Raw genomic sequence first — 11,991 nt, forward strand, 5'->3', positions numbered from 1 at the left:
GAAGAAATTGAAATGAAGTTTTCTTGGGGTGCATTGTTCCGTTACATCCTGTTGCAATTTCCATTCTCTTTGCACCCAATCCTTTAATTCAATGTATGGCAATGATCCTCAGCTGCTATCCATGGTCTGCAGACTCCTGGGATGGGGGCGCACAATGTCATCGTAGGGAGTCCATGAAGACTTGTGGAAATGTTATGATTTAAATCTTAAGACTTGGGGGGGGGGGGTTGTGGTGACAAATGGTATTTAAAGAGGGTCCGTGCTGAAGAAAAGGTTAAGAACCACTGATCTATAGCATAACTTGATACTCATTGTTTCTGATACTCATTTCACTTCCCAAAACCAATTAATGATGAGTACTGAGGTACCACTTTATATGCAGATGTTTGAAATTTGTGAAAGAAAGAACAAGACCAGGACTTTAATGACAGAAAGCAGTTTATTGAAGGGCCCATCACCTCTCAGAGTATTATGAACCAATGACATAAGGGTGAGACTGATGGATCACCAAGGAACACAACGACCTAACCAATCCAGAAAGGCCCCATTATCCTTCTCGGAAAGCATGGATAGGACAGTCACGATGCCTTGTGTGCTCTCTTCCACAGTGATTTCCGGCTGCCACAAAGAAAGATCTCATAAGGTTTAAAGAACCCAGAATTCTCACTTAAGCAGATCAGCAGAATCTAATTGGACTTCTTGATCATAAATATTCAACTCTAGTATAGAGAATGATTTGTATTAAACTGGTCAATCAAATGTTGATTGATTACCTTTACAAAGGTATATCAATGCAGCCTCTGTGATCAAGTGATGATTTAATGTATTCCATAAATCCCTAAATTTGAGTTAATAGAATAAATTAAATGAAACCAGTACAAGCATACTTTGCAAGCCAAAGGATTTGTTTCTAATAATTTAAAGCAGAACACACATGACTTGTGTTACCACATGAATGTTCAGCATACTGCATGCCAAGATGTTTTCCAGAACAGATTTTTTTCAAGCTAGCAAATTATCTTTTCCCAATTTTCAATAAACCATCTCTTAGAAATCTGTCACAGAACCTGCGAAACCTGCCTTAGATCTTAAGCAGAAACAGAACTGGTTTTTTTTTCCTTTAATATATTTTTGTCCTTCTTCCTTTTTCTCTTTTCTTTTTCGCATCTATTTTTCTTTTTTTTAGGCTGTGATTTATTTATTTTTTGCATATGTAATATTTCATAAAAACATACTGTAGGGCATATAATTTAAAATATTCATCCGGAGTATAAGCACATACACCAGGGTCCATGGATAAATGCATTATTTCTTTTCATCGTTTAAAAGACTTACGTAGGGGTTGCGAGTTGTATTTACCAAGCCAGGATGGATGGCTACTGTCAGAATCCCACTCTTTGAATACTCAAGTGACTGGCACTTGGTGAGCATGTTTAAAGCAGCCTGCATAAGCAAAAAGAAAAAACTATAAGGAAAGAAGTTCCTTGGATGAGAAGCCCAACGTATTCAAAGAAAAACCAGAAAGTGCAGTTGACTCTTGAAAAAAAGCACCTTTGACCAGGATGACTGAGACCAGGATAAAGAAAATGCATGCTTTGGAGTAGGAAATGGAGATGAAAACGAAGACAAATCCCTTGGCTATACTGAGCTACACGGTTAGCCTCATCCAGGGCTGGAAAGGAGGAGGCAACACACCACAACTGGACTACTAAACAATTCTGTTATCACACAAAGGAGGAGAGGGGAGAAGGAAGCCCACCATATGGATAGTTCTGGTAGCAAAGAAATAAGTATCTCGTTGATTATATTGCATTGAGCGGCATGATGGCCAAGTGGAGAAAATGTTTGCCTCCCACTTGGAAGGTTGAGAGTTCAATCCCAGGTAGTGGGAGATATTTCTCTCCCAGACCGCAAAAAAATAATAATAATAATTGCTGTGAACTTCACATGGTGTCAGAAAGGGCATCTGGCCAGTAAACACTCAGCTTCATTCAATCACTATTCAATCACCCCAATCCCAAATTAAGGGAATACAAGGTCATAAAAGGAGAATTTGTTGATTATATTATATTATATTGTCTGAGACAGGCACCTAGCTGTTCATGGGCATCACTACAGGTTGAATGTTGAGGACTAGAAGGCTGGTTCCTGCACCTTCAATCCCAGCTAAGTTCATCCAGTTCTCCCATATTAGTTTTTCTGGACTGCTGATCGTATCTGCATGTGGGATCAGTGTGTGTGTGTGTGTGTTTTGCAAACTATCTCAACAGCAAAAATCAGGAGTTTCATCAAAGCCTGTTGAGCTATTTATCTGGCTTTTTAAAACAAAGCCCTCTAAATGACTAATGTTTGAACAAAGGTTTTTCTCAGCTTAGCATACTTTATATCCCAGACATTCCCACTTTTTAATCTGATTTTTGTTTTTACAATGAATGAAAACAGTAATCGTTTCTGAAAAACAAGCGGATCTAGGCAATTCCATCTTTTCTTAATTTCAGTCCTGACAGTAGACATGAAGCTGTTTCTTCTGTAAATGAAATCATTTTGAAATGAAGCCCATTTAAATTTGGTTATAGGTTTTGTGTGTGTGTGTGTGTGTGTGTGTGCAAGACTGCAAGAGAGCACTTGCACTCTGCACTAGCTGAAAAACCTATGCCACGTGGTTTACAGAAGAACAAAATTGAGCTGTATGAACATGTCCCTATTTTTTTGTCTTTCCAAACCATTCCAAATCTCAACAGTAGACAATAAATTACTCTTTAAGGGACAAGCATGTAGCAATAGCAATAGCACTTAGACTTATCTACTGCTTCACAGCGCTTTACAGCCCTCTCTAAGCGGTTTACAGAGTCAGCCTCTTGCCCCCAACAATCTGGGTCCTCATTTTACCCACCTCGGAAGGATGGAAGGCTGAGTCAACCTTGAGCCTGGTGAGATTTGAACTGCCAAATTGCAGGCAGCCTGCAGTACTGCAGTCTAACCACTGTGCCACCGCGGCTCATGTAGGGACAAACCCAGCAATGACTGAAGAAGGAAGTTCCAACTATGTGCAGGCAAATCCAGATAGACATCACATTAGGTACCTTACTGCAACGGTATGAAACTATTTGTACTTTGTCCCAAATAAGCATAACCTCCATTGAGCCAAGGGCACTGGAAATATTGATAATAGCTGCTTTGCTGGTGCTCAGTCCTGGCCTTGGACTTTTCTGTGCTGCCTTCTTCAACAGGGGTAGAAAGGCCTTGAAGAGAAAAAGAGGAAAAGAGAGAAGGGAATGAAGTTAGGTCTGTGCATCAGGTAGCCAGAGGGACTTCTATCAACTGAAGCTGATTTCCAAGGGAATCCTCACAAAGTGTTCTGACCCAAGCCTTGTTCAAATTAAACAAACACAAATTGTGTATAAAAGCAAACCTTTTTTAATGCAGCACTGGGAATTCTTTGCATTCCCAGCCAAGAGTCATTTAAACCTAATTGTCCGAGATAAAAGCAAGTCCTTTCAAGGTTGTAAAAGGATGCCAAGAACAGAAGCTTAATTACTGATAAATATCAAATGACGGAAGTTTCAAAAACAAACCGGAGTTCGCAGGACTTCAACGAGGACTCAGAGTCTAAAGAACTTCTTTGTTTCCTGCAAAGAGCACATCCCTGAGGGCTGGTTTTTATCCCTTATGGGAGGGGCAATCACCTTCCAGCCTTACTCCCGAGTCGCCCCTTCTGCTTCAGCTGCTCTCGCCTTCTAGCAGCTCTGCGCGCACACACACACTGGGAACAGGCTCCCCTGGGTCCTCTGCTTCACTGCTGCCAGACTCCAAAGGCTCCAAAGGCAGCACCCCACTCTCCAATAGTCCTGGCTGCATCCCTGCATCAGATGCAGGACCTTTGTCCAAGTCCTCGCCAGACCCCCTGACTGGTTCCCTTTTGTCCTCGTTGTCAGAGACCTCTGCCATCCGCACCTGCTGCCAGCGAACCACAACACTAAGTCATTCCAACTGCTGACTGACCAGACCCTGGTAGATCGCTTAAAGTTTTTTTATAGGGTGCCTTCAAGATGTTTCTAAAGCCCCAATTTAGGCAGAGTGTGAATTTCTGGAAGATGTTCAAGTAGAAAGAGTGAAAGGGGTGGACAACGTGAGTTTCCTATTAAACCTCCCCCCACCAGCAAATTATTTTGGAAGCCAACCCCACAAGCTCAGAAAATTAACCTTTACCCTCATCCTATACCTGAGCTACAGATATTCACCATTATTGTAATTCTTTGCAGGTTTTGGAAAACTGAGATGCAGGAGGGTGTGAAATGCCAACATTTGGAGACACATTTTTTCTCTTTATATCTCCCTAGAGTTTTGTGTGTGTGTGAGAGAGAGAGAGACAGAGAGACAGAAAGAGAAAGAGAGAGGGAAAACACACACAGAGAGAAATGGAGTGTGGGGGGAGAGACAGTGGACAGAGAAGCCAAGTAAAGGCAAGAAATGTTCAATTCTTCCAGATCTAAGCTTGAAAAAAACAGACTTCCTTGAGGAAGAAGAAACATCTCAAGGAAAAAACATAGTCCAACTGCCTTTTGAAAAAACACCTTTGAGACAACCAAGACCTGGATGGCTGAGAATCTCTAGAGACTTGAAAAAAAAAAAACAGTTGACAATTTAGCCTCACCCTGAAGATTTATCACTGTAGCACAACCCCTGCATTCTCCCTTTTTCAAGTATAACCCCAAACTTGACAATAATTCTCTATGAGCTATTTTAGCAATTTCTTCTGACCCAAATCAGAAGTGAATTATTTTAGAGTTTTAGACAACACCGCCTAAAATCTATGTGGGTGATAACATCAAAAGGATGATCTTATATTATGGTGATTCCATTTCGATGAACCCTTAGAAGTTTTCTGTAACTGCTTTGTTACCATATACTTCCATGACCTTCCTGACAAAGGGTTGGTGGGAAGCTAGTCAATAGTTGTGAAGATTGCTTGGGTGAATCAGTAGCCTCTTGAAGAAGGGATGCACAACCTCCCTTCACCATTATTAATATCAAGGTCACATGGAAACAGAATTAGCTCTGTGGGTGGAGCTCAAGTCCATTCCTGCTGGAGCTTATCTTGCATAGAACTGTATCCATTTCCCCAGAGTTCAAGGATCTCAACAATCCCAGATGACCTTGTAAAAAGTTGTCGTGATATGCCTAATGTGATGACCCGGGGCGTGACACAAAAATAATACAGTCACACGAGTAGAATAAATTCCCTTTAATGCTTCCAACTTGGGCCCCAATGTCCAATTACCCTCGACTTGATATCAAACTCTTCCAAAAACAATCTACGAAGAGAGTAAATGCAGTCCAAACCAAAAGTAAAAATAATTCAAAATAAAAAAAAAACCAACACAAACCACACTGGAGTCATTAACATGGCAGGCCAGGATGATAAATTGCAGACTTCCACAAGATAACGCAGCAACCACAGTTGGGAAGATGTCAAAACCCAGATAAGCCTCGACCAAGATAAAGGACACTTTGCTTCCAGCAAAATGCTATTTAAAATGCCCCACTTATATCTTGTTCTCCCAGCTGCAACTAACGAAAGGGATCAGGGCCTTTTCCTCTCCCGCAAGACATGTTGCTCCCTTCTCCGTTCCTCCCTGTGTGCTCTAGGATAAAGAGGGGATGTGCCTGGGTCTTCCTCTGAATGCCCAGCCGGACTGTGCTCTTCCCCCATTTCTTCCACAGCCACTGGAGCCACACTCCCACTCCCTGTCAGTTGCTCAATCTCCCCCTCAGAATCGGACTCCAACAAGGGCATGACACCTAAGGATTGTGTCAAGGATTATGGGTGATTCTTACCACAAAGTGGCCCAGAAGTTATTCTGACTAAGCAGATAGGTCAAGGATGTTTCTCCTTCTACACATTTCTACTCATTTTGAGCATTATCATTCTGCTTTATTTATTCTGAGTTATTTTTTTTAAGTTTTGTGTTAAATAATATATTAGAGATATTCAACCTTGGCAGCTTTAACACTTGTGGACTTCAACACCCAGAATTTCCCAGCCAGCTATGCAGGCAGTTGAAGTCCTTAAGTCTTAAAGTTGTCAAGGCTGGGCATCCCTGTAATATAAGGTACTCGGCTCAAATGTGGTTTCAAAAATAATAATAATTAAAGAATAAACAAACCTGACTCATTTGCAGTGGTCCAATGGTGTTGACTGAATATATAGTCTGCATATCCTTGGCATTCTCATTTTCTAGATTTTCAAAGAACCAACGGCCAGCATTGTTGATAAGGAGGGTCAGCCCATTGTCTCCAACACACTTTTCCACTTCTTTTAAAACTGCCTGGATGCTCTCAAGAATAGTGACATCTGAGGAATGATTAGAGTTTTTCAACATGTACTACACAAAATGCCTTTCAAAGTTGTTCATCAGACATTTGATGGAAGTTCAGAAGATCCCTACAACTAAATAGCTCTTTTGAGTGGCACTTTGACAGATTCCAGGTCCAAACTATTGAAAATATTGACTTCAATTTATGTTTATATTAGCAATGAGTGCAAAAAGTCAACGCCTGAAACAAGTAGCTGAAGATCACCAATAAAGTGGCACTCTGCTAAACATTAGACTCAGAGTGAGGCTGAAATTAAATAATAAAGGGATTAGTTCTTTACTGTCATCCTGTGATCGTCCAAATACAGTAAACATACTCTGCTAATTCAGAAACCACATAACTGGAGGTCTTTCTGATTCTGTTACTTCGAACAATGGCTTTTAGCTGGATCTTTCTTTGTTCTCTTCTATAGAACAAAATTTGTCCAACTTACCTTTGACTCTTGAAACTTACCTAGTTGTAATAACACCAAGTTTGGATTTCTGCACACCAACTCTTTTACCTCCTGGAGAAGGGGAAGAAACAAAAAAAATTGTCTCAGAATTAAAATTTATTTTTATAGATCAAAAGCAGGCAATGAATTGAATCCAGTTCCAAAGAGGGCAATATCAAAATGAACAGTAAATAAAAAAAAGTTATGTCAATATATTTATTTATTTGAAAGACTAGTAAGGATATCCATCTTATAGACCAAAACTCTGGGCACCTCTCCAAAACAGCAATAAAAACATAAAGAGGCAATAAAAGCATTGAAAACTCCCAGTGTCTCCAAACAAACACTTTTGCGTGTAGCAATGTCTAGATCGACCAGGGTCATGCAAACTCAAGGCCATCCAGAAGGCTAAGGCAGGTAGGGTCTTACTGGATCTTGGGCAGTGTGTGTTCCACAGGGCAGGTGCTGCTATAACTTCCTAAATCCTGCCTGGTGACATTTAAAGGGACAGGCCTGGAGCACACTCACCATACCCAAACTGGTAGGATAGGAAAGTACCTTCAGGGATAGGTAGGTTTATAATAAAGCCAGTCAGAGCTTTAAAGGTGATAACCAGCTCCTTGAATGGCAGCCACGATGAAACTGGAAGTTGGTGTGGCTCACGAAGAGCTGTGTAATACCAGCAAACTGTAAATATCCAGAACTTCACACATCAATACAGTTGTAAGAGGTAGATAGCTTTCAGGGACAGCCCCATGTACTGCGTGTTACAGTTATCCAATCAGGAGGTCACCAAGATGTGTGAAGTTGTGTATCTTTATATTACACTGGTATGAACAAGGAGATGCGGTAGCTCAGTGGCTAAGACGCTGAGCTTGTCGATTAGAAAGATCGGCAGTTCAGCAATTCAAATCCCTAGCGCCGCGTCAAGGAGTGAGCTCCCGTGACTTGTCCCAGCTTCTGCCAACCTAGCAGTTCAAAAGCATGTAAAAATGAAAGTAGAAAAATAGGGACCCCTTTGGTGGGAAGGTAACAGCGTTCCGTGCACCTTTGGCATTTAGTCCTGCCGGCCACATGACCACAGAGACGTCTTCGGACAGCGCTGGCTCTTTGGCTTTGTAACTGAGAGGAGCACCGCCCCCTAGAATCGGGAACGACTATCATGTATGTGCGAGGGGAACCTTTACCATTACCCTATAAACACGTACTTATTGATTAGGCAAAACAAACCACAACAGAAGCAAAAAGAAAAGAGAAAATAATACATTTACGTACATAAAATAAACTTTACACTGACTAGAACAAAAGCTGAAGCCAAAATGATTATGTTTAAAAAAATGAAATTTGGCCTTAGAAAGGCCAAATAAACAAGAAAAAAGAAAAGAAATAAGAAAAAAAACATTTTTAGGAAAAAGCATCCCTAAGTCCCTCTCCACCCTTATCCTTTTTTTCCTCCAACTTCCACCATTTAATATTTTCATACTATGCTCTGGACATCTGCAGCTATTGCTCACTTCTATATGGATCCTTCAAATTATTTTATAAACAGTTTCTCTTTTTCTTCAACCCGCCCCCCACCACATTCTTAACATGCCTTGCTGTGCATCCCCATCAAGTAACGTTGGGAGGCCCAGGAATTAGCAGATTGCTTGGACTCAGTTGTGTTTTATACAAAATAGTCAGACTAAAATAAACCACGGGCTACAGTGAACTGTTAACTCAACTGCTCTTCAGTTTCCCCAAGTCTCATCTTCTCCCATCCTGCACCTGGAAGCCCAAGTTGATATACACTTCTTCTCCCCCAACAACCCTTGGGGGGCATGTGGGCTGAGAGATACTCAGGGAGCCGCAAATCACCTAGGAGCTTTATGGCCAAGTGGGAAGGGGAACCAGGGTCATCCCGTCCTAGGTCCAACATCTTAACCATTGCACTCCGCCATCCTGTTCCATTAAGTGATTCCTTACCTTGGTTTCTTCTCCTTCCAGATCAAGAGTTGTAGCAAAGATCCATAGCTGCAGTTTCTGCTTCTAACCTGGTTGAAGATTTGTTCCAAACGCTTCTTCTCATTGTACAAAGGGCATTTATAAGGAAAAGGCAACACCTACTTAAGACTTTTTAATAAACTTCATCTACACATTGGGCATGCATTCTAATCTTATTACATGTGAAGATACCAGTTTGGTAGGAATATGGCCAGGGGGCTTGGGAAAGGGTGAGGTCTTATCTCCAACAGTTGGAGGCTAACACTTTTTATTAGCCCTGATTTGTTTCTTTGTGTATATTTATACATCTTGAATACATGACGCTGGAAGCTGACACAAATAAAGTAGTAAAAACGAGTATCCAAATAATTGCAACAAGAAGTCAAAAACAACAAAACCAGATAAAAATGGCAAACAAAAGCCACTGGAAAGCGCAATTCAAATTTTAAAAGACAAAATAGCCATTTCTCAGGCTTTGTATGCCTCCAACAGGTTCAAACCATTCCCAAAAATCTTTTGGGGTTTTATAAACCATCTTTTCTCTCTCTCTCTCTCTCTCACACACACACACCTAGAATCTTGTATAATGGAAAAAATGTCTAGGCAAAGAAAATAAAATGAACATAAAGAATACATTGAGACAATTTTCCAAGCAAGGCTAAACCTCAAGAGTTAAAATTTTCTCTTGATGGTATTTATATCTATCTTACTATATGTCTACTATAGACAGCCAAAGTTGTCTGGATCGAGCCGCACCAAAATTAAAATATGAAATAAATCTAATAAGCAAATAAACACCTGAGGCCCAGACCTCAAAAGAGGGAGACAACATAGAAGAAAATGAAGCATTTAAATGGAGTCACCTCCAACTTATGCAAAATGTGTCCAGTAATTGCACTCATAATTAGTTTCCCTATTCAATGTCTGCCTAAACACAAAAGCTCTGGATGTTATATGCTATTCATAAGGAGCAAATGTAATCCAAAAAATATAAGTGTCTTCAAAATGTCCTAAAGCAAAACCTGAAATGAAACTTAAAGGCTATAAGCAAGTAATAAGAAGGTATTAAATTTGCTTGCTTCTATTCAGATAATCATCTAGAATACAAAGGAATTTAAAATGTTGGTACTTAGCTTGAATATCTTAAATATTCACAGGAGAAATAAACTGCTGATCTACTAAGATTATCAAAATCAACTTTTTCCCCCTGTACTGTGATAGCAATTGAATTCTGAAGACCCTGAATATTGGAAGTATAACTCCTTGTTTTGCAATAAACACAGAGGTGTTCAGGGCTATCCAGGACACTAAAGTCTGTATTTGTTTCAGCATCACTGTTCCATGTTTAAATCTGGCAAAAGGTTTGGATTTGGCTGTCTATATTTGTTAATCTATTTATTTTTTTGAAGTTTGTCCTTGCTGTTTACACTGCTCTGAGATCGTCTGGGATGAATAGCGCTAGCGCTTAGACTTATATACTACTTCAAAGTGCTTTACAGCCCTCTCTAAGTGGTTTACAGAGTCAGCTTATTGCCCGCAACAATCTGGGTTCTCATTTTACCAATCTCGGAAGGATGGAAGGTTGAGTCAACCTTGAGCCAGTGAGAATTGAACTGCTGGCAGTCGGCAGAATTAGCCTGCAATACTGCATTCTAACCTCTGCGCCTCCATGGAATGGGGAATGGCATACTCATTTGAGCCATAACTTGCAAACTAGCCATTATTCAACATCATAGATAGAAAAGGATCTGTGGTCTCATCCTCTAGGATTTTTACAAATTATGGTAAGCATGGCTGATAATGAGCCATTGCTGGTTGTTGCAATTGGAGGACATGTTCCACTTCCTTGTTATGAATTCACAATAAGAAGTTTAAAATGCTTGTGGTAGACCAAGATTCCAAGCTAAGATAGACTGCTGAGATCTAGAAATGTGCACTTTTTTGCTCCTAATGTGTCTCTTTGATTTGCCTCAGCAATGTTTATTCATTAGTGTAAAAATCTTCATGCATTAAAAAAAAAATCTAGATGAAAATATCAATGGCTAAATTTAAAGATTTGAAGGGATCAAGTAATAAATATCAGATATAGAGGGAAATAACATTAAACATTAGGCGTGTGACATAGGTCTCTTGGTACTTCATACACTGACACTACATTAGCGATCCTAAATATATATTTTGCGACATCTGTGGAATCAGTCTTCCCAACCTCCAAACCCAGAACAGTCTTCATTGGTCCTTCATGATTGCATTATTTTTTCTTTATAAAATGTTTTTATAATATATGCAGTAGTTTGAAATTTTCTGAAAGAGATGAAACAACAAGGACTTTCACGACAGGAAGTAATTTATTGAAGGCCCCATCACCTCTCGGTGAATTATGAACCAATGACATAAGGGTGAGACCGATGGATCACCAGGGAACACAACGACCCAACCAATCCAGAAAGGTCCCGTTGTCCTCCTTAGAAAGTTTGGACAGCACAGTCACGATGCCTTGAGTGCTCTCTTCCACGCTGATTTCCGGCTGCCACAAAGTTAGTTAGTTAGTTTACTTTATTGTCATTGCACCTCGTACAACGAAGTCAAACACCACCTTCAGTGCACATCATGACCATGACCATGAAAATAAACACAAACACACATCCTTCACCCTTCACACATTGAACCGGAAACTCCTGACACCACACCAACACTGCACTCACTATACAGTAGAATTCAAAAGAGCTGCTGCCCTGGGATAGAAGCTGTTTTTCAGCCTGTTTGTCCTTGTTTTTATTATTCTGTACTGTCTGCCAGATGATAATAGTTCAAAAAAAAAGGGTTCCCAGGATGAGATGGATTTTTGAGAATGTTTTGAACTTTCTTAAGGCAGTGGGAGTTATAAGGCTCTTCCAAAAAGGGGAGAGGGCAACCAATGATCTTCTGGGCAATAACATTAACCCTCTGGAGTGCTGTCCTATCTGCCACTGTGCAATTGGCAAACCATACAGAGGTGCAGTATGTTAAAATGCTTTCTATGGTGCAGTGGTAGAAGGTCACCAGCAGTTTTTCATTCAGTTGTTGTTATGAAGGATCTCATAAGGTTTAAAGAATCAGTTGCACCCAGCCCACAATCCTCACCTAAGCAGATCAGCAAAATCCAGCTGGGCTTCTTGACCATAAATGTTCAACTCTAATATAGAGAAGGATTTGTA

At 40.3% G+C, this 11,991-nt stretch overlaps 1 protein-coding gene across 1 annotated transcript; it reads right to left on the reverse strand.

Moving 5' to 3' along the window:
* Positions 1 to 440: 440 nt before the first annotated feature.
* On the reverse strand, positions 441 to 8,960 carry LOC113414873 (uncharacterized). The gene is made up of 7 exons (XM_026671984.2): positions 8,946 to 8,960; positions 8,777 to 8,839; positions 6,832 to 6,883; positions 6,168 to 6,355; positions 3,084 to 3,242; positions 1,336 to 1,443; positions 441 to 618 (listed from the first exon to the last, which is right to left on the reverse strand). Exons 1-7 carry the CDS (start codon positions 8,958 to 8,960, stop codon positions 505 to 507), a joined length of 699 nt encoding a protein of 232 aa, XP_026527769.2. The 3' UTR covers positions 441 to 504.
* Between the last annotated feature and the right edge of the window lie 3,031 nt (positions 8,961 to 11,991).

This window comes from Notechis scutatus, chromosome 9 (assembly GCF_049901735.1).
Source record: "Notechis scutatus isolate UNSWTSFEM ecotype Mainland chromosome 9, rNotScu1.2, whole genome shotgun sequence".
Taxonomy (NCBI): Eukaryota; Metazoa; Chordata; class Lepidosauria; order Squamata; family Elapidae; genus Notechis; species Notechis scutatus.

Coding starts and splice junctions, on each gene's coding strand:
- LOC113414873 (XM_026671984.2), bottom strand. Junction 6,356..6,831: donor CTTGGTGTTATTACAACTAG/GTAAGTTTCAAG, acceptor ATCATTCCTCAG/ATGTCACTATTCTTGAGAGC. Junction 3,243..6,167: donor GACCACTGCAAATGAGTCAG/GTTTGTTTATTC, acceptor TTTCTCTTCAAG/GCCTTTCTACCCCTGTTGAA.